This window comes from Vulpes vulpes, chromosome 9 (genome assembly GCF_048418805.1).
Source record: "Vulpes vulpes isolate BD-2025 chromosome 9, VulVul3, whole genome shotgun sequence".
Taxonomy (NCBI): domain Eukaryota; kingdom Metazoa; phylum Chordata; class Mammalia; order Carnivora; family Canidae; genus Vulpes; species Vulpes vulpes.
Genome location: NC_132788.1, coordinates 25215178 through 25239361, shown reverse-complemented (window position 1 = coordinate 25239361; position 24184 = coordinate 25215178). Strand labels below are relative to the sequence as shown.

The window sequence follows — 24184 nt, the reverse complement described above, 5'->3', positions numbered from 1 at the left end:
GTGATACATGTACAGATCATTTGTTCATTATTAACCAGGTTGTCCATTTTCTTTTTTTTTTTTTTAAGGTTTTATTTATTCATAAGAGACAGAGAGAGAGGCAGAGACAAAGGCAGAGAGAGAAGCAGGCTCCATGCAGGGATCCCGACGTGGGACTCCATCCCAGGTCTCCAGGATCACACCCCAGGCTGAAGGTGGCGTTCAACTGCTGAGCCACTCAGGTGTCCCCAGGTTGTTCATTTTCTTATTTTTGAGTTTTAAAAGTTTTTTAAAGTACTTTTTGAATAACAGTTCCTTATCAGATATTGTCTTTTGCAAATAATTCCTCCCTCTCTATGGTTTGTCTTCTCATTCTCTTGAATGAGAATCCAATACATTCTGTTCTTTTGCAGAATAGAAATTTTTGTTTTAACGAAGTCCAGTTTACTGATTTGTTTCTTTCATGGATCATGTGTTTGGTATTATAACTAAAAAGTAATCACCATATTTAGGGTCATCTAGGTTTTCTCCTATATTATATTCTAGGATTTTTATCATTTTGCAGCTTACATTTAGGTCTATAAATCGTTTTCAGTTAATTTTTATGAAAGGTATATGTGTGTGTATATATGTATATTATATAAATATGAATATCCAGTTGTTTCAGCACTATTTATTGGAAAGACTCTTTATTGTTTTGCCTTTGTTCCTTTATCGAAGATCAATTGCCTATATTTGCATAAGTCTATTTCTGGAGTCTCTATTCTGTTCCACTGACTTGTCTATTTTTTCACCAGTACTATACTGTCTTGATTACTGTAGCTTTATAGTAAGTCTTGAAGTTGGGTACATCAGTCTTCTGATGGGTGTTCTCCTTCAATACTATGTTGGCTATTCTGTTTCTTTGGCCTCTCCATATAAGCTTTAGAATTTTTTTGTCGAAAAAAAAAAAAAGAATCTTTTTGTCGATAACCACAAAATAACTTGATGGGATTTTCCTTGGGATAACATTGAATCTATAGATCATTTGGGGAAGAACTGATATCCTGACAATATTAATCTTTTTATCATTAACATGGGATCAAGCTAGTTCTTTGATTTTTTGAAAAAGATTTTATTTACTTATTCATGAGAGACACAGACAGAGAGAGAGAGAGAGAGGCAGAAAGACAGGTTCTGCAGAAAGAACTCGATCCCAGGTTCCCAGGATTACACCCTGGGCCAAAGGCAGCGCTAAACCGCTGAGCCACCCAGGCTGCCCAGTTCTTTGATTTCTTTAGTCAGATCTTATAGTTTTTCTCATAGAGATCTTGTACATATTTTGTTAGATTTCTACTATTTTGTTTTTGAAAGTGCTAATATAAATGGTATTATATTTTACATTTCATATTCCAAGGACACCTGGGTGGCTCAGTGGTTGAGCGTCTGCCTTTGGCTCAGGTCGTGATCCCAGAGTTCGGGGATTAAGCCCCACATCGGACTTCCTGCATGGAGCCTGCTTTTCCCTCTGCCTGTGTCTCTGCCTGTCTCTCTGTGTCTCTCATGAATAAATAAATAAAATCTTTAAAAAAAATAAATTTCATATTCTACTTGTTCATTGCTGGTATATAGGAAAATGATTGACTTTTTTTTTTAAGATTTGTATTTATTCATGAGAGATACACAGAGAGAGGCAGAGACATAGGCAGAGGGAGAAGCAGGCTCCCTATAGGGAGGCTGATGCAGGACTCAATCCTGGGACCGCAAGATCACACCCCGAGCCAAAGGCAGATGCTCAACTACTGAGCCACCCAGGTGTCCTGATTTTTATATATTAACCTTGTATCCTGCAACCTGGCTATAATCACTTGTAGGTCCCCCCCCCCCTTTTTTTTTTGGTTAAGTCTTCCTGATTTTCTAATAGATGATTATTATCTCAGCTGCAAAGATAGTTTTATTTTTTTAAAAGATTTTATTTATTTATTCATGAGAGACAGAGAGAAGCAGAGACATAGGCAGAGGGAGAAGCAGGCTCCATGCAGGGAGCCCAATATGGGACTTGATCCCGGGACTCCAGGATCACACCCTAGGCTAAAAGCAGATGCTTAACCACTGAGCCACACAGGTGTCCCTGCAAAGATAGTTTTATATCTTCCTTTTCAATATGTATATCTTTAATTTCATTTTCTGTCTTATTGCATCAGGTAGGATTTCCAGGTAAATGCTGAAAAGTAGTGATAAGGGGATATTCATGTTTGTTCCTGATCTTAGTGGGAAAGTTTCCAGTTTTTTGTTTTGTTTTGTTTTTACCAATAAGCATGATATTAACTATAGGCTTTTTGTAGATGTTCTTTATTTAGTAAATGAAATTCTCTATTCTTAGTTTGCTTTGAGTTTTTATAATGAATTGGAGTTACTTTTGGTCAAGTGCTTTTTCTAAATCCATTAGTAGAATCACGTGATTTTTGTTTTTCCCTGTGATGTGATGGGTTCCATCAATTAATTTTAATTTTATTATTATTTTTAAGATTTTATTTATTTATTCATGAGACACACACACACACACACACACAGAAGCAGAGACACAGGCAGAGGGAGAAGCAGGTTCCGTGCAGGGAGCCTGATGTGGGACTCGATTCCGAGACACCAGGCTCACTTGCTGGGCCGAAGGCAGGACTAAACTGCTGAGCCACCAAGGGATCTCCCCATCAATTAATTTTTAAATGTTGAACCTATCTTGCACAGCCAGGAGATCATGGTGTTTTTCAAATTTATTCTTCCCTCTACTTTTATTATAATTTGTAATTTATTTACACTTAAAATAATTACTGATAAGGAATAATTTACTTCTACCATTTTGCTATTTCTTTCCTGTATGTCTTACACTTTTTTGGTCCCTTATTTCCTCCATTACTGTTATCTTTTGTGTTGTTTTATTTGTAGTGGCTTTAGATTTCCTTCTCATTTCCTCCAAAAGATATTGTTTTTATGGTAATTATAAGCATCATATATAGCAACCTAAACATTCTAACAAATAACAATCTAATTTGAATTGATATCAACTTAACTTTATTTTTTTAAAGTGGAGAAGCTTTTTAATTTTTTTTTTTTTTAAAAGAGAGAGAGTGCATGAGTGGGGCCAGGGGGTGGAAGGGGGTAGGAGAGAATCTTAAGCAGACTCCATGCTCAGCATAGAGCCTGATGCAGGGCTCAATCTCATGACCCTGAGATCATGACCTGAGCTGAAATCAAGAGTTGGATGCTTAACCATCTGAACCACCCAGGTGCCCCTATCAACTTAACTACACAAAAACTGCTCTTATATAACTCTGTCTCCCACTCTGCTATTGATTTCACAAATTACATCATTATTCATTGTGTGCTGAACAGCATAGATTTATAATTATTTTTATGTCTTTGTTTTTTAAATCCTGTAGAAAATTAAAGTGGAGATAAACCAAAATGACAATAATATTGGTTTTTATATTTGTCCATATTTTACACTTGCTGGAGATATTTATTTCTTTATATGGGTTTCTGTTATTGACTGGGGTTCTTTCATTTCACCTTGACTGACTTCTGTTAGTAGTTCTCGTAGACCAGATCTAGTGGTAACAAGCTCCCTGAACTTTTGTTAATCTGGAAATATCTTAATTTCTCTATTATTTTTGGAGGACATTTTTCTGGATATAGAATTTTCACCTGAGATTTTTTTTCCTTTTAATATTTTAAATGTATCATCTTTCTCCTGGCCTCCATGGATTCTGATGAAAGATCAACTGATAGTATTATTGAAGATCCCTTATATGTTTTGATTCTTTCACTGCTTTCAAGATTTCCTGTTACTTAGTCTGATTATGTTTCACTGTAGGTCTCTGAATTTACACTACTTGAAAGTCATTGAGTTTCTTGGATTTGTAAATTCAGGTCTTTTTTCAAATTCGAATATTTTTATCTCTTAATTCTTCAAATAAGCCTTCTGCTCTTGTATCTCTCTTCTCTTTCTCTGACTCCCATATATTGCTCCATTTGATGGTGTCCCATTGGTTTCTTAGGCTATCCCAGGTCTTCACCCTGTTTCTTCCTATTCCTCAGTCTTGATCATTTCAATTTACTGATCTTCAAGGTTGCTGATTCTTTCTTCTGCCTGATTAAATAATTCACTGAACACTTCTAGTGAATTTTTCATTTTACTTATACTTTTCAGCTCAATAATTTGGTTCCTTTTAATAATTTCTGTCTTTTCATTGATATTTGTATTATGTTTGTATATTTTCCCGATTTCCTTTAGTTCTTTGTCCATGCTTTCCTTTAGCTCTTTCAGACTACTTAAGGCAGTTACTTTATTTTTTATTTTATTTTATTTTTTTTAATTTTTATTTATTTATGATAGGCACACAGTGAGAGAGAGAGAGGCAGAGACACAGGCAGAGGGAGAAGCAGGCTCCATGCACCGGGAGCCCGACGTGGGATTCGATCCCGGGTCTCCAGGATCGCGCCCTGGGCCAAAGGCAGGCGCCAAACCGCTGCGCCACCCAGGGATCCCAAGGCAGTTACTTTAAAGTCTTTTTCTAGTTACTCCAATGTCTAGAATTTCTCAGGGAGACTTTCTATTTATTTTGTTAAATGTTGTAAAATTTGTTATTTTGAATAGGTCATATTTTCCTGGTTTGGGGGGTTTTGTTTTTGTTTTGCATGCTTGTGCTTTTTTTCTGTTGTAGAAAATTAGATATTTGAATACTATGTGTTAACACTGGAAATTAGATTCTTACCCTTCTCCAGGGTTTGCTGGGGACTCTTTGTTCTATTTGTTTTTTAAAGATTTTATTTATTTATTCATGAGAGATACATAGAGAGAGGCAGAGACACAGGCAGAGAGAAGCAGACTCCCTGTGGGGAGCCCAATGCAGGACTCGATCCCAGGACCCCGGGATCACGACCTGAGCCAAAGGCAGACACTCAACCACTGAGCCACCCAGGTGCCCCTCTTTGTTCTATTTTAAGGTTGAAATAATCTATTTGTTTACTTTTTCAAACTTGTTTAGCAAAGACTATTCCTTGTCATGTGTAGCCACTGAGATCTCTTGTTCCTTTATCTCCTATTAACTTAATGTTTTGGCAGAGATTTCTTGGAATGCCAGGAGCTTAGAAAAAATAACTGAAAAGGAGGCACCTGGTGGCTCAGTCAGTTAAGCATCTGCCTTTGGCTCAGGTCATGATCCTAGGGTCCTGGGATGGAGTCCTGTATCAGGCTCCCTGCTCAGCAGGGAGTTTGCTTCTCCCTCTCCCTCTGCTGCTCCCCCTGCTTGCGCCTTCTCTCTCTCTCAAATAAATAAATAAAATCTTAAAAAAAATAAACCTGAAACAAGCAAGCAAAAAATACCTCTTCCCATCTTTGCAGATCGGTTCTGTGTTGTGGCCATTCTTCAACACTAGTCTTGCACTGAGCCGAGGGGTCACTTGTGAGTGAAAACTTAGGGTCTTCTTAACACTTTTCTGAACATGTGTCTTATTTCAGGCATGTATGTGGGCTTCTGATTGCCCCATACATAGGAGTTCCTTTGAATGTCTTGATTTCCCAAAGAATCTTCCCAAGCTTTTCCTCCCAGGCCTTAAATGTCTTGACTGTGATATATCTTGACTATATTTTGCCCCAGGTGTTTGCAGGTTATTAGTTCTTCTTACAGTATTTTGAGTCAAAGCCCCACTGCCTTCGAGTCTGAGTTCTGAGTTAGGTCAAGGAGAGATGAACACGTCCTGTCAGTCATTGAGGTATCCTCTAGACAGGTTACAACAGATGTAAGCAATATTTGACCAAAGTCTGCTCTGTTCTCTTCAGAACGACACCAGAGGCCCACAGTGGTAACACAGGCTGGCACCATTTCAAGACTGCCTCTGTGCTGGAGAGGGATGGGACAATGGCAGATTAAAAAAAAAAAAAAATTCTGTGAATTTTTCCTACAGTTTTCAAGTCACCTTTTAATTCATTCAGCATTTGCTTTGTTACTGCAAACCTTTGATTCTTCTCCAGAGTTCTGACAAACTTGGATCTGAAATTTGTTTTTCGACATTTCTGTGTGGGAATACGAGGTTCAATGTGCCTACTCCATCAATTTCTTAATATCACTGAAGATGCATTTTAAAGGTCTTATGTTATTCTGAACATTGCACTAGTAAAAAAAATATTTGTGAACTGTAAAGTAGGTATATTAAGCCCACGTTATTTCATTATGAATTTTTAAAATACTGATAAAAAATTTAATGTAGTCCCATTTGTCTATTTCTGCTTTTGTTGCCTGTGCTTTTGGTGTCATATCCAAGAAATCATTGCCAAATGCAATGTCACGATGGTTTTCCTCTGTTTTCTTCTAGTTTTAAGTATTATGTTTACATCTTTAATACATTGAGTTAATTTTTGTATACGGTATAAAGTAAAAAAAAAAATATTTTGCACATGGTTCTTTTCCTGGCAACATTTTTTGAAGAGACTGTCCTTTCCCTAACATGTAGGCTTGGCACCCTCTTGAAGATCACCTGACTACATACATGAGGGTTTATACTCTCCATTCTGTTCCATTGATCTTTATGTCTGTGTTTATGCTAGTACAATGCTGTTTTGATTATTGTAGCTCTGTAATACATTGTCATGACTAGTACACAATTTTTAAAACCTTTTTGAGTTACTTCAATTCTGTTATATACAGCAGAGTTGTATTTTACTTTATAAGCCAAATTGGAGATATTTTCTTTAAAGATGAACCACATTCATTGGTCAAGTCTGATGTTTGGTTCCAGTTTTCATTTGTTTTCTTATATTTACTGTGTATTTCATATGTTTACTGTATTTCTTTGTTGTTCCTTTGTAGTTTTTATTTCCTTGGATATATATTTTTTAAAGATTTTATTTATTTATTTATTCATGAGGGACAGAGAGAGAGAGAGAGAGCGTGGCAGAGACACAGGCAGAGGGAGAAGCAGGCTCCATGCAGGGAGCCTGATGTTGGACTTGATCGCAGGACTCTGTAATCACACCCTGAGCCGAAGGCAGACACTCAACTGCTGAGCCACCCAGGTGTCCCTGGAATTATTAGTTTAAATATGATTTCTGTTCCATGTTCCATTATTTTTTTTTTTCTTCAGGGACTCCCAATTATTCATACACTGGCTCTTCTTTGCATGGCCCCTATGTTGAACTCTTTCTCTGTGACTTTTGCTTATTTTAACAATTTTTACTCTGGCCTTTTATATTTTCTTTCATGCACTTTCAGTTGAACCTATTCCTTCTGAAGGACCTTGTAATCTCCAAGATGACCTTGTCTTTATTCCTCAGATTCTTTCCTGAGTTCATTCAACTCTTATTTTTTCCCTTCTTGCTTTGATTTTTGGTCTATTTCTGTTCTGAGTTTTTAAATTTCTCACTTGAGGTGTTTTCTCATATCTATAAGTTTTCCTTAAAGGTATTCATTCCTTTTGGAATGTGTGTCAGTTTTCTTCTGTTCAATGTTTCATCTTGGGGGGTAATTTTCATCAACTGAAATATTTTCTCATTTTAATTTTACGGTTTTGTATGAATGTTAACTGCTGCCTTTTGTTCATTTTGAGCTCCTATAAATTTTAAATATGTTCAAACTTACAAAAAGCTATCTTTAATTTTCTTCTATAAACTTCATACAGACCAGTTATGTTGTAGAATGTCTGTCAATTTAAGTTGGCCTGATGCTTCCCTATAAATAGATCCAGGTTGTTTTTGTTTTTACAAAAATTCCACAAAAGGGGTAGCTTATCTCTCTTCTCCTGCCCCCCACCTGCTTGCTTGTGTGCTCTAATAAATAAATAACATCTTTAGAAAAACAAAATCCAAAAATGCCACAAAAATGATGCATTGCTCTTAGGACTTATGATCCATGATGTTGGTATGCCCTATTACTAGTAATGTTAATCATGCGAGGATAAGGTGATATCTCCTTGGTTCCTTCATTGTCAAGTTACTATCCTCCCCTTTACTAACTAGTATTTTATGGAAAGATACTTTGGGACTATATACTTTCTCTTATAGACTCATTTGCCAGTTTTATCATCCACAGATGATGACTGCCTAGATCAATTATGACTGCGGTGACTGCCAAATAGTGACTTTCTAATTTTGTCATTCTTCCTATGTTTCATAGTTGGCTATCTATTCTAACAGAGAGCTTTCCCTTTTCCCTCATTGATTTACTCATATCAATACAAATTAGTAAACAGAATGTATAATACATACTCCTAAATCTTGAGAGATACCTCTGAAATATTTATGTAGAAAGATCATGGTATCTGTGGCTTACCTTCAAATGTTTCAGCAAAATACTAGCAATAATACACATACACAATCAGGAGTGTCAAGTCAAATGTAACATATGTTAATTATTCAATTTGGTGAACAGTATATGGGAGGTCATTGTACTGCTTTGCAACTTTTTGGTGGATATGAATTTTTTCAAAATATAAGGCCTGTATATAGCAGTTTTGAGATAAACTGCCAAAACCATCACAGATATTTTAAAAAAATTAAAGTCAGCCTATAAATTTATCAGCATTTGAATATATTCAAATTTTATTACCATTGTCTATACACATTTAGCACTAGCATTTGTGCAACAGTCCTCTGAGGCAGAGAGCACACCACACAAATCTTACATACTAACTGTACCATGTTCGACAAGACTGTTTCATGATTAAGTAAACCAAGCCTGAGAAAGCAGCCAACTCACAATGAATGATTCCAGTTTTAGGACAAAAGTGAACTTATCACATAGGGAACATTACAAATAATATTAAAATGTTACAGAGACTTTAAAAAGTTTAGAATTTTTCCCTAAGACTATATATAGACAAGTTCACATAATAGAAACCTGTCCATTACAGCACTCTGAGGTTTTAGCAAAGCATACTTTATAGACATATTTGCCATACAGTGCAATTTTATTGTGTAAGACATGAATAATAGTGCACTTGAATTCAAGAGTCACATTCAAACATATCAAGAATACAATCCAAATACCTGGCTATTGAAGAAATACATACTCTTTTTATATATATATATAACTAAATTGTGCAAGTACATTTTTAGTGTAGATGGTAATAGATCTATAAGGATTCTAGGCAACAGAACTCGGTGTATTTGTGTAGAGTAATCCATGTCTCCAAAGATATGTGCATTTTAAAAGTAAAGCAAATGAAAAATGTCTTGGGCAGAAAGACAGAGGCAGTGTTGTACAACGTGTTTTTATTACAAATTACCAATACATTTAATGTGTACACTCACAGATGGTTAAACAGAATGGTTCTAAAAGTCAGTAAGCTCTCATCAGGAATTATTTTTCAGGACAATGTAGTGTCTACAGTGAGCCCCACTATCTTTCGCTAAATTAAGTACAAATTACAGTCCCACAATGGAGTTCAAAAACAGGACTTTCTTATGGAGAATTTAGATAAGAAGTTCAAACTTTCTAAAACCTCATCCTACAGTTTCACAAGGTCTTGTCTGAGCTCTTGGTTAAAAGGAAGAAGATGAAAAAAATTTAAAAAATAAAGGAAGAAGATGCTGTAAACATGAGATTATAAAGACTGAGTGATGGTAGAAATGGTTTACTCCAGAAAAAAAAAATCAGAAAACTGATACTGTAAGAAAATTAGCATTTCATATCATCTGAGAATAAATATTAATAGAGGAATCAGTCTTTAAATATTTTTTAAGATGGTGAATTACATAAAAATACTATTTGGTAATAAACGTAGGGTATCAGCTCTAGAGGGAGAAAAGATCTAACCCACATTAAGGAGTAATAAATAACAAATCTATGTTGTCTTGAGGTATAATAAACCTGTATCAAATGTACTGAATGACTTCATTCTCTGGTAAATTTCAAAGCTGCCAGAACAGGGGATCAACTATTCTAAAATTTGCCCTTTTTTTTGGTTCAGGAAATAACTTTCTAATAAAGAGTGCTCATGATACCCTCTTGTAGTTTTTACTCATTAAATCTGAATATGGGTGAATACCAAAATTTTGCCTCATGTTGGGGTCTAATAAAAAGTGAACCCGATGACCTGGTTAAGACTGACAATTAAAACAGCTAATACTGAAACCAGATTAACTATAGGAGTTACATCTCTGAGCAGACTTTTTTTTTTTTTTTTTTAAATACAGTAAAATGTTCCTTCTATTTTTCACTTCAAGAAACAAAGTACTGGTCAGATATTTTTTTAAATTTAATATAAGTACTGAGTGAATCAAAGACTAAAATATCACTAAATTTCATCATTTAAAATGAAAAGCAATGACATATCAGCTCTGTAAATCTGGCCTCGGAGTTCAAAGAAATATTTTAAATTACTCCTACAGGGTTTGAAATGATTGTTGTCTTCCAAAGTTTTCCCAAAAATCACTTTAAAATCTTGCTTCAAAGGCCTGGTTTTTCTTAGAAATAAGTTTTCTTCCCTTTTAGTAAAACCAGAATGAAAAATTCTGACCAAAGAATTAATTACTGAAAAGTCTTAACACCCAAAGTTTCAAAATCTTAATATAATCAACCAACTATGTTCTTGTGGTTTCTAAAAAAAAACCTGTTAATTTAAAATCTAAGGATCCTCGTATTGACGACAGAGGACTGTAGCAATCTTTTGTATTTTTAAAATATTCTTTGTGGGACCTACTTTTGCATTCCCAAAATGTAAACAGCCTTCACTATAAATGAATTCATAAGATGCTTAAAATATATAAACGTGATTATATCTCACTTGAGTATTATTGACTCCTAGGGGCAATTTGGTCACTAATTCTGCTGCCACTCTCTTCATTAAAGCTTTTAAAGCCACATTTATCAAAGATAATTCCCCAAACTTAATGTTTAACAAGGGTCTTCTCACGAGTATATCCATTGTATGTAGTTTTCTCATCTAAGTGACAGGTAACTTCATATTATTACTAAAATCCCTCTTTAAATTATATTGATACTGTTGACACAGTTCTTGAGTTTGGGAAAACCCTAATATTTGCATTATTAGATGTCCCCTTTGAAGATGCACTGATACCAAAGTTTGTTTTTATGACCTATAAACAAAACTGAGGTTTGCACAATCCCTAATTATAAATTAATACTAAAATACAAACCTGTCCAAATAGCTTAAGATTGCTGTCTCAATAAAAGAAAAAAAAGAAACACTATGCTATTACTGGAGTCTGGCTCATACATAAAACGTTCATCAGGAAGACATCTATAAATTGATGGCATACAATTTCTCCATGACTGAGCCTAATAAAAACTCCCACCTACAAAAGCCCTATGGCCAATCAATGTCATGAGTAGGAGTCACTTCTAAAGAATCACTAAAAACAACAAAACAAAACTCTAAGTGGTTTTCCTTATGGGCCCGCTGAGAAGAAAAGGGCTCCTTCATATCTACTCTGGAGACAAAAATGGGAGCAAACAAAAAGATCAGCTGCATGAACAAATGCAGCAAGCAATTTCGAGAGGTGATAAAAAAAGCTATGGTATTTCATCTTTTAAAATATTAATATAAACATTTCACACAACACAGAAGTACTGAGAGCCAAGATCTCCTTTGCTCCTTTCTGTAGCCTTTTTGTGAGGGCTTTAATGCCTAGAGATGCATAACTATTGCTAGAAAATAAGTTGAGAATAAATCTGAGCTCAGAGAAGGCAGGGGAAATACACCAAAGCAGAGTTCTGATATGCGTCGTCCAAGCCTTTTGCTACCAGTCAGAGAAAACAAAAAAGATGAACCTTGGGCAACTAGACATAGAAAGTATTTGTATTTTCCAAGGCATCTGAATGTGGCCATAGATTATGCTAGACTAGATTTTTTTTAATTATATTTTTAGCTCAATACATATCTCTAAAGTAGGGTTCAGTTTTGGTGGGTTTTACACTGAAATGGTTATATACAGATGGAGTGGATATGGTATTAGATGTTTACTCTTCAATTATCCTTTTAATGGAAAACTAGAATTGGTAGTATTTATTAAAATGAACAGTGCCACAAAACAGAAATGTATATAGAAAGCACTGAACCACAAACTTTTAGAGTAGCAGGCATAAACTAGCATAGCATAAATACAGTCTTAATATTGAAACATTTCAATCTGTTTCTGCAGCTTAAAACATAGCTGTGTCATTTCATAAACTTTCACCTCCACTTCAAAAAGATTTGTGTAACATATAATGAACAAATCAGCAGAGTCAAGATAAATTTTCAAAAGGCTCAAGCCAACATGAAAGGTTTAAGCTTAGTTATTATTATTAGCAAACTCTTAGAATACTTAAAACACAATAAAACAACACATGTACATACATAAAACAGTGCAGTAAGAACTTAAGACAAGGGCAGTGCATTTCTGGTTTAAGGAAACCGTATTTGTAGCTTAATTGTAACAAACATCTATCCTAAATGATGGTTTAATGGGATATCCAGCATTTGATACACATTTAACATGTACGGTCAAAAACCTGAAAAACTAATGCAACAGTAACAATATATCAGTAACAAATTCCTACTTTATTTCTATACTGCACATACTTTTACTGTCTACTGCTAAAATTTACTTTTTAATGCAAACATCAGAGGATTATACCTATAACCCTTGTAAAAATATTAACCTTGAATAAATATTCAGATTTTCCTTTCTTGACAACCAAAATGAGAATGAATTCAGCTTTGTTAATCTAAAGCTATTTTAAAGAGAAGAGCAAAAGTTTTGGAAATGGCATGTTAATCACAAAATTCTTGATTTATCAACCATTTTGGTTTTGAAAAATATTTCTGTATTTGGAGTGTTTAAAAGTCTGATCTTTTTTAAAACTAACAAATATTCCCTAAGGAGATTAATCATATCCTTGACTGGTCTGGAGCACTGTTTGGAAAGTAGACACAAAAAAATTTTATGATTAAATGGCATATAACACAAATGGCATTAAATAGGTCACCTGTTTCACATAAAATAAAATGACTAGCACCTCCTTTCTGCTCCCAAGGTAAAGAGGCCTAACAGGCCACATGAAACACGAGTAATTACAGTAAGTTTCATTCATAAAGTATTGAGAAATCCACTACATTAGAGGGTTCTCACATCTAAAAGCCTTAGGTTCAAGGCTACTGTGTAAAAGTAAACTGAAGGGCCAAAGGAGAGAGAGGTGGGATTCAGGTCCAGGAAGGTCCTTATTTATACAGATTGTGGGAAGATATTTCAGGGACTCTCCTGCATCCCATCCTCAGTTTCCAGTTCTGCCAACTGCCTCCTAAGTACATTTACTTTTGCTTGCAATTCCTTGTTATACTCAATGATGTTAACCATTTCTTCATATGCTTCATCCAAATACTTGGAGGATCTATTCCAACGTAGGAAAATACCTATTGAATCCGGGAAAGGAAGATAGAAAGCAAAAAGATACATATAATAGATTAACATTATTTGATGCATTATGCATTATTATTATTTTTTAAATTCACATGTATGTTTTATTATACTCTGAAATAAGCAGGAATTTTGAGGTACTGAAAGTATAATTAAATATACTATATTTTTTAAATATTTCATTTATTTATTCATAAGAGACACAGAGAGACAGAGGCAGAGACAGAGGCAGAGGGAGAAGCAGGCTCCATGCAGGGAGCCCAATGTGGGACTCGATCCTGGGTCTCCAGGATCAGGCCCTGGGCTGAAGTTGGTGCTAAACCGTTGAGCCACCCAGGCTGCCCTTCATAGGTGAATTCTGCCAAACATTTAGAGAAGAGTTAACACCTATTCTTCTCAAACTAGTGCAAAAAATTAAAAAGGAAAGACTGCTTCCACACTCACTCCATGAGACCAGCATTACCCAGACACCAAAACCAAACAAACATAGCAGAAAGAAAGAAAATTATAGGCCAATAACCCTCATGAACATAGATACAAAAATCCTGAACAAAATATCAGCAAACTGAAATCAACGATACATTAAAAGCATTATATACTATGATCAAGCAGGGTTTATTCTAGGGATGCCAGGATGGTTCAATACCCACAAATGAATCAACACAAAATGCCACACTAACAAAAAAAAAGGATAAAATCATGTGATCATCTCAACAGATACATTTTGATAAAATTCTTCATTTATGATTAAAAAGTCACAACTGGGTAGAGAGCCCATGTATGACAAAACAACTAACATCATACACAACAGTGAAAAGCTGAAAGCTTTTCCTCTCTATCACAAACAAGACAAGGGAAGCCTACTCTTACTAACACTTATTCAACACAGTATTGGATATCCTAGCCAAATTAGACAAGAAAAAGAAATAAAAGGCTCCCAAGTAGGAAAAGAAGTAAAACTGCCACTATTTGCAGATGACATGATACTACATATAAAAAATCCTGAAGATGCTCAACATCACTATCAGGGTGAAATGCTAATACCACAATGTGATATTAGCTCACACCTGTCAGAATGGCTATTATCAAAAAGACAAGAAATAACAACTGTTGGCAAAAATGCAGAGAAAAGGGAACTCTCATGCACTGTAGGTGGGAATGCAAGATTGTGTAGCCACAATGGAAGACAGTATGTAGGTTCCTCAGAATATTAAAAATATACTATCATATGATCTAGCATTTCCACTTCTGGGTATTTATCCAAAGAAAATGAATACATAAATTCAAAAAGTTATATGCACTCCTATGTTAACTGTAGCATTATTTATGATAGCCAAGGTATATGGAAGCCACTTAGGTGTCCATCAACAGATAAATGGATAAAGAAGATGTGGTATATACAAAAATATATGGACTTTCCAGACATAAAAAAGAACAACAGCTTCCTATTTGTAACAACACAGATGGGCCCAGAGGGTATTATGCCAAGTGAAATTAAGTCAGATGGAGACTGATAAGTACCATATAATTTCACTTATATGTGCAATCTAAAAAATAAAATCAACAAAAAGAAAACAGAAATAGGGACGCCTGGGTGGCTCAGCAGTTGAGTGTCTGCCTTTGGCTCAGGGCATGATCCCACAGTCTGGGGATTGGGTCCCCCATCGGGCTCCCTGCATGGAACCTGTTTTTCCCTCTGCCTCTGTCTCTGCCTCTTTCTCTGTGTCTCTCATGAATAAATAAATAAAATCTTAAAAAAAACAAAAACAAAAACAAATAGACTCATAGATACAGAGAACAATCTGATGGTTGCCAGAGGGGAGGGAGATGGGATGATAGACAAAATAAGGGAAGGGGATTAAAAAGCACAAACTTCCAGTTATAAATAAGACATGGGGATGCAATGTATAGCTTAGAGAACATAGTTAATAACAGTGTAACAGCTTTTTATGGTGACAGGCTACAGCTAGACTTATTTATCATGGTGATCACTTTGTAATGTATGGAAATATTGAATCACTATGTTGTACACCTGAAACTAATACATGTCAACTACACTTCAATTAAAGAAAATAATAAGAGCCTAAACTTCAGTGCACTCTCTCTCCCTGTCTCTTTACTTAAGAGGTGGTCTTCCTTTTTTATTTTTATTTTTTAAAATATTTTATTTATTTATTCATGACAGACACACAGAGAGAGAGGCAGAGACATAGGCAGAGGGAGACGCAGGTTCCATGTAGGGAGGCCGATGTGGGAGTCGATCCTGGGACTCCAGGATCATGCCCTGGGCCAAAAGCAGGCACTTAGTCACTGAACCACCCAGCGTCCCAAGAGGTGGTCTTCCAATTCTATAGGCAAGTCCTTCTTTCCCCAATAATAATTATCCTTTTATTATAGATTAAAAGGAAACATTTTCTTGTCTGCATAAATCTACATTAACTATATCATCCAACATAATGGCTTAGAGATATTCAAATAAGGAGGTACAAAAACTTTCCAGACAGCAATACGTCAGTAGCAGTAAGTTCATAAAGGTTTTATGATTCTTTAAAACACTTTCTATAAACCAAACTAAAGAGTCCTACATGTCCACTGCTACTCTATCAGAAAGGGAAAATAGAGACATAGCTTAAAGACAACTTTGAGTTTTCTAGATATGAGCCTGTATTTAAAATCCTGTTCTTTGATGCAAGAATTACTTAATACTAATGGCTAACTATGATATAAATAGAGGAGAGTCATTTTAAGGGTCCAAGAGTAGTCAGTCTCCTTATATAATCCATATACCTACTAAGAGAAGATTTTAGCTCACACAAAATTTCTTCCAGTTCTATGTGGGGAACTAAACACATATGGAAACTCTGTTCTTAATAGAATGGTAGGAATTCATTCACGTAACAACAAAGATTTCCTCCAATCACTTCATCTCTAAACTCTCAATGAGGTTTGGTAAAAACTGGTTAAATCATCATTCAGGCCATCCAACTCCAAATCTGGCTTTTCTCCCAGGTAGCTAGTCACTCACTTCAGTTATTAAATGTGACAGTCGCTTTTAGGTAAATTGTCCCAGAAACCTTTAACAAAAAGCATGGATATATACTTGACAAGAATGAACTGTATACCTAAATATGGTTAAAGTTGGTAATTTGTAATCTCTCACTTAAGGGATCACTTATCCCTCACCTGTGACTGTCTATAACAATCAATAAATTTAGCAAAGAAAATTTTTGAGCAGCCCGAAATTCCCAAAGTACTAAAGCTCAGACTCCGAGAATCTTGAGACTATCTGAGGTTGCTTTCCCACAATTCTAGCTTGGGGACACCTCAACAGGTAAGATTAGAATCATAAACTGAGGGGGAAGGAAGCAGCAAATGGCAGATATGCCAAGAGGAACGAGACATGTGAGCTGACATCCAGAGAAATGACAGAAACAGACTCAGTCTCAGAGAGCAAAGCAATCTGAGGCCCTTTTATATATAAAGGGCAAACAGCTTCCTACACGTAAATTACCCTTGTGGGCAAAACATATTAAAAAGTGATATACTAATTGACATTTATGGTATTTCAGTTTAATTACCAAACAGCTAGCATTCCTGTGTGTCAGCTTTGTGCTGTTTAATGCAAAGATGAGTAAAGATGTACTTGCTACGTTCAAAATGATTAAAAAGAAATGGCATTTTGTAGTCTTTGTTTAATGGATGGCTAATATATGTTAGATTTTGGTTATATTTTTAAAAACAAGCTTTGGTATTTATGGAGTAAATTTCAGGAGTGTGAAAAATTAATGTAGGTTAAATACCTTCTTTAGAATGGATTTGAAAATTAAGCATGGATTATCATTCCACATGAATAATGAGAAATGTGCATTACTGCACTGATGGCATTATGTATGTTTATAGAACTTTACTAGAATGACTAGTTCATTAATTCTCCAATAGCATTTAACAGAAGAATCTATCCTAAGAGTTGCTTAATAAAGGAAACAGAAGCCACCTCCTAGGAGCTTACAATTTATTCCTGTCCCAACTACCTACTGACTTTCTCACACAAAAAGTATTTTCCCTCATACTCATTAAAATGGCCACTACCAAGGCGGAAAGAACTGAAAATAGCAATAGTTGGCAAGGATGTAGAGAAATTGGAACCCTTGTGCACTGTTGGTAGAAGTATAAAATGGTGCAACTGTTATAAAAAATGGTATGGGGGTTCCTCAAAAAATTAAACAGAATTATCATATGATCCAGCAATTCCACTTCTGGGTACCTACCTAAAAGAATCAAGAGCAGGGTCTTAAAGAGATATTTGTGCATCTATGTGCCAGAAGGTGGAAGCAACCTGTGTCTATCAGTGGAAAACTATTCAGCCTTAGAAAGGAAGGACATTCTGACATAGGCTACAGTATGGATGAATCTTGAGGACATCATGTTAAGTGAAAGAAGTCAGTCACAAAAAGACAAACACTGTATGATTCCACTCATTCATATGAGGTACCTAGAGCAGTCAAACTCAGACACAGGAAGCAGGATGCCATTATCAGGAGCAATGGGAAGTTGTTTAGTGAGGATAGAGTTTCAGATTTGCACGATGGAAAGTGTTGGGAGACCCATTTCATGATGATATGGATACATATTGACAAGAATGGACTGTATACCTAAATATGGTTAAATTGGTAATTTGTAATCATGATTAAAAACAGTAATGTTATCTTCCTATCTAGGGAAAATATCCAATATAAACAGCAGTAGCCACTGAATAATCACTGTTAATTTCTGAATGGGGACTGAACAAAAGAGGTATGACTAGATAATGGACATGAAAGAGAGAGCCATGCCTACACCGTGAAAAAAAACCAGCAGTAATACACAGGTCTGAGGGTCAGGTCCATTCACCAAGTTCAAATGTCAATAGCAGCAGGTCCTTAGAGATAGTTCAGAGAGGATCCTTGACTATGGATAAAGAGTTTGCAAATGATGCACAGCTTACCTTCCCATAGCTGAAGACTCTGTGGAGCGACTGAAGGCCAGATGACAAGATTGTTGGCTTCAAAGAGAGGATTGGTGAACTTACTCAGTTCACTGGGCCGATTAACCCAGGACCACAGAGACATCGTTTTCTGCTGCAGCTTCAACTTACATCTAATTGAGGAAGAAAACTGCAATTAAAGCATTTAAATGATAACAATCACTATTACATGCTCCTCCCAAGAGGACAGTTTCTTCTCCCTGTATGCTAGAAGGCAGAACACAAAACATGGGAATAAAATGTTGTGAAACAGAAATATTTGTCAGAAAATTCAACCAGCATTATAATTCTCAATAACAACAAAACACTTTCATAGGCTTTCAAAGCCTCCCAGGAGGATAAAATCAGAATCTGGTCATGTTTAGGTATGGTATTAAATATTAACCTAGGGACATCTGGGTGGCTCAGTGGTTGAGTGTCTGCCTTCAGCTCATGGCGTGATCCTGGGGTCCCGGGATCGAGTCCCACATCGGGCTCCCTACATGGAGCCTGTCTCCCTCTGCCTATGTCTCTGTGTCTCTCATGAATAAATAAATAAAAATCTTAAAAAAAAAAAAAGAACATTAACCTAGAGAACAGAATGTTACTATATGCAAAAGTTCTTTATTGTATCTGGCACAGTATTTTAATTTAAGATCACTAAATATATAAATTACATGTATATAAAATACAGATGGACTGTCAAATATTAAAAATGAGTATGTATCTTGATATAAATACAGATTTAATCTATATTTATACACAACAAACAGCCTTCATAATAATCCTGAAACTCTGTAACACTCTTTTATCATAAAATAAATTCACAGGGATAGAAAGTGAACTGGTACATTTTCAAAAAAGTAAATTAAAAAAAAAAAGTAAATTTTAACAAGTGAAAGATAATTGGTGGTTAACCTTACATTAGCCAAAAAGATAACATATTCAATTTTTACAGGATTCTATTTAAGTTGAAGTTTTGCAGTAAAACTGGTTATGTCTCTGAAACTACTTGGTTATTAGTTAATTATGTGCTAATTAATTTATTTGTGCTAGCAATAAAAAGAATCCATGTAATCAAAGAACTCATGTAGTACTGGAATTTAATTGCTAGAAGAGCAAATCCTATACTATGTTTCCAGGAACCAGGCATGGTGAGGATAGGAAACCACTGCACCCACTGCCCCTGCAGTAAGTGGTTTGGCACCACTCTCCATACAGCTTTGGAATCCTTCTTAATCAGCCCTATTGGTAGGATCTACCAAATGGCAATCAGAATGTGAGATAAAATACATTTGTAATCCCTTTATTAAAGGCTAGTTCTGAGGGATACTCATAACATCAAAAATAAGTCCTCAAATGTATTATTTAAATACAGAATAAGGGCATTTGGGTGGCTCAGTGTGTAAAGCATCTCCCTTCAGCTCAGGTCATAATACCAGGGTCCCAGAATCAAGTCCTACATCCTGCTCCTTGCTCAGCAGTGAGGTCTGTTTCTCCCTCTGCCCCTCCCTCTGCTTGATCTCTTTTTCTCTCAAATAAATACACAAAATCTTAAAAAAAAAAAAAAAAAAAAAAGCTGAACTAAAGTTATATACATTACTTTACTGAAAAGTGTCTTAAAGTCTTTAACGATTATTTTGTGACTTTTTGAGGTAGGTAGGTACATTATACCACATTACCCAGATTTAATCAAGGTAAATCATCAATTCTCTCCCTCCCCCAATAAAATTATAGTTTAGGGGTTAAGTCGAACATGCTTTAAGAAATGGCAGGATAAAGGGTTGCTTGGGTTGCTCAGTCAGTTAAGCATCTGACTTAATTTCAGCTCAGGTCATGATCTCAGGGCCATGAGATCAAAAGCCACATCAGGTTCCAGGCTGACTGCAAAGCCTGCTTAAGATTCTCTCTCTTCCTTTCCCTCTGACCCTTCCCTGCCACTCCTTGTACACATGCACACACATGCTCTGTCTAAATAAATAAATAAATAAATAAATAAATAAATGGCAGGATGAGATATTACATTTCTAATATATTTAAGTGCCCTGAAGTTTCCTTTGTAATGATTATTTGTATGTAATCTTTAATCTTTTTTTTAAGATTTTATTTATTTACATTTTATTTATTTATTCATGAGAGACACAGAGAAAGGCAGAGGAAGAAGCAGGCTCCCTGTGGGGAACCTGATGTGGGACTCCATCCTAGAACCCTGGGATCACGACCTGAGCCAAAGGCAGACGCTGAACCACTGAGCTACCCAGGTCCCCCTGTAATCTTTCATCGCCTAAATAACGAAAACCAAAATAAAACAGGGAAGCCTTGTTGACATGTACAACTTTCTTTTGTTTAGCATTTTATTTTCTTTTAAGATTTTATTTATTTATTCATAAGAGTCACAGAGAGAGAGAAAGAGAGAGAGAGAGAGAGAGAGAGAGAGAGAGAGATAAGCAGAGGGAGAAGTAGCCCATGCAGGGAGCCCGACACGGAACTCGGAACTCGATCCCGGGTCTCCAGGATCACGCCCTGGGCTGAAGGCAGCACTAAACTGCTGAGCCATCTGGGCTGCCCCTTGTTTAGCATTTTAAAAGCATATCTCACCATGAATCCTTTTTGATGTAATACTTTTTAACACTGCTTGGTACTAGTGTCTATCAAAGAAACTATAAATATACTTCATTTCACATGCTGACTCCCAACTGCTAAAGGTTATCAATTATCTTTCCTTTTCTTAAGCATCAGATGACACAGAGCATGAAGTACTTGCTGTCACATTCAGTAGAATCAATGTGCCAGCTAGAGTAATACTGTGGCTCTGTGTCAAAATGCCATCAGTGGTAATAAGTTCTAGGCTCATGACTAATTAGGTGTTAGAAGATTCAAGAAAGAATGAATGAAAGAACTGACATTTTAAAAAATACCTATTATGTGACAGGTATTATACTAGTTTTCACATGTGTGTTGTTTGATCCTCCCTAGAACCCAGTGTAGCAGAGGTTAATTTTTGCCTTTAATATAGGCGGAAATAGATTCAGAGAAGTCACCTGGCTAGTAAGTGGCATAGTAGAGATTCAAACTCAAATCTACTTTCAAGTCTGGAACTTTTTCCATTAACGTACATTGGAAAGAATGAGGAAGAGGCTGATGACAGTAAAAAGGAAGGTACCTAAAGTTTCTCAGGGCTTAGTTTAAAATGTTGCATGTAGGTGTGGGACTTTTGGAATGGTAGAGTGAGGACCTCTGTATATCTTCTGAAAACAGTGGCAAAAACAGTCAAAATAAATATGTTCACAACTCTGGAAATTAACAAAAGGCTATGACAACCTGAGGAACACTCTTCAAGAAAAACTAATGAACCTCTGAAAGAATAGGATTCATAGCATTTTAACTTGGCCAATGCCAAAACCCTTTTCCTAGCTCTGCAGTATCACTGCAAACCAGTAAGCAAACTTGTAGCCACAGAAGGGGCAGACCAGCTCTGGAGCTCCTCCAAAAATACTACTCCCAGAGCACAAATCACTATTTGATATGTCTTGAAGCTCCCTAGTAAAGCTTCCTTTGTACAGTCCTGTAATTTGACTGACTCACAGCTTTCTTAGAGAGAAAAGCCCTATTCCCCAGGGTATCTGTCAAAAATCAATGAGCAGAAACTATTTAACATCATAGTTGCCTGAGGCGCCTAGCCAGTTTGGGGCAAATAAGAGCTTAGGAAAAATCATAAAAGATTTGGGGACTGAGATGTCCATGTGTAGCAGGGGGTAGGGTGGGGGCTTTGTAAAGCTCTGACATATTCCCAGGAATTCAAAAGGATGTGCAAATGCCTAGGAAATGCTTGAGATAGTCCCAATTCTTTCTCCTCTGGCTGAACCTAAGGCCCTGTACAAGCTGAAGGTTAAAGCAGAGTTGTAAACTACCTGAGCATTGAAGTCATGCCTCTCAATACACATAGGGCCTCTCAGTAAAGGATGAAAGAGTTATTCATTCAGAAGATAGAGGATCTAATTTCCAGATTTGCCATATTATATCATCTAAAGCATCAGTTTTCAAAAAAAAGCAAATTATAACACACACAAAGAAATGAAAATGTGTGGCCCATACTCAGGGGGGAAAACAGTCAAAAGAAACTGTCCCTCAGAGAGGGGGAACATACTGAACTTACTTGACTAAGACTTTATTTTATGTACAATTTTATTTACTTGAGAAACAGCAAGTGAGAGAAAAAGCGCATGAGTTGAGGAGAAGGGCTGAAGGAGAGGGAGAAGCAGACTCCTCATTGAGCAGGGAACCCGACATGGGGCTGATTCCAGGATCCTGGGGTCATGACCTAAGCTGAAGGCAGATGCTTAATCGACTGAGCCACCAGGTACCCCACTAGACAAAAAGCCAGCTATCATAACTGGGTTCACAGAGCTGAAGAAAAATGCCTGAAAAATTAAAGGAAAGTATAACAATGCTTTACCAAAAGGACAGTATCAGTACAGAGGCAAAAATTATTAAAAAAAGAACCAAAAAGAAATCCTGATTTGAAAGTATAACTGAAATGAAAAATGACCACAGGAACTCAACAGTAGATATAAACTGACAGAAGAATCAATGAATTTGAATATAGGTCGATTGAGATATTAATTTCTGAGGAAAAGAAAGAAAAACTGAAGAAAATTAAAAAGAATCTCCAAACCTATGGAATACCATCAAATATACCAACATGAACAACAGGCGTTCCAGATGGAGAAAAGAAAAAAGCAGAACAAATGTTTGGAAAATAATATCTGAAAACTTCTCAAATGTGATTCTCCATACCTTAGAAGATTAAGGAATTGATCCAAGTAAATTCAAAGTGGTCCACACTAAGACATATCAATGTCATACTGTCAAAAGCCAAAGGAAATGAGAATTGTAAAAGCAGCAAGAGAAAAAAGACCCATTATGTACAGGGGGGCCCCTCAATGAAAGTAACAGCTGACTTATCAGAAACCATGAAGTCAGAACACAGTGTTATGACTTATTTGGGGTATTTGTGTGGCACAGTTGGTAAAGCGTACAACTCTTGGCTTCAGCTCAGGTTGTGATCTCCACGTTATGAGATTGAGCTCCACGTCGGGCGCCATGCTCAGTGCAGGTCAGCTTAAAATTATCTTTCCCTCTGCCTCTGCCCCTCACCTCTGCGCTCGCTCTCTCTAAAATAATCTTAAAAAAAGAAAAAAAAAAAAAAAGACTGTTGACCAAGATGTCTAATACCAGCTAAACTATGCCTCAAAAATGAAGAAGAGTGATGCCAGCAAAAATGGCAGAGTAGGTAACTCCAAATGCCCATCCCTTCACAGAAACACTGAAAATGCAAAGTAGGTTAGAACCTACTTTGTCAGACTTCTGGGAAATAGAAGTTTACACCACATAAGTAAATGAAGAATCAGGAAAAGGGAACCAGAAAGACAATAAAAAAGCTTTACGACATTTTCATTTGCTCTTGCCCCACCTATTCCCTAGCCCATGTTCTCAGTATGGGACTCTGGTCTCTGGCTCCAGAGGGAACAGAGCAGTCCTTATTCACAAAGAATTATGTCTCTCTGTTCTAACTTGTCCAAGGGCTACCAGAAACCCATGTCTTTGTTATGCCTAACTTGGAAATCACCATTGGCAGAAAAGTGGTGGGCATTCCTAGAAGACATAAGGTGAATGGACAACCTATAGCCAACTGTGGGCAAAGATTATGGTTAAGGGGTACAACAGAACACCAAAAACCTATGGAAAAAGATTCTTTGGAAAATCAGAGTTGCCCATGTATATGGAAGAATTCAGAAAGCCATATGCAT

The 24184-nt window shown here is 36.2% G+C and overlaps 1 protein-coding gene across 1 annotated transcript in view; it reads right to left on the bottom strand.

Moving 5' to 3' along the window:
- Positions 1-8523: 8523 nt before the first annotated feature.
- MTMR9 (myotubularin related protein 9) overlaps positions 8524-24184 on the bottom strand; it is a 53498-nt gene continuing 37837 nt past the window's right edge. Inside the window, exons 9-10 of the mRNA XM_072719635.1 lie at positions 18357-18508; positions 8524-13368 (exon numbers count right to left, since the gene is read on the bottom strand). Of these exons, the coding sequence (XP_072575736.1) occupies positions 13205-13368; positions 18357-18508 (316 nt within the window). The 3' untranslated portion in view covers positions 8524-13204. The remainder of the gene's footprint in view (positions 13369-18356; positions 18509-24184) is intronic.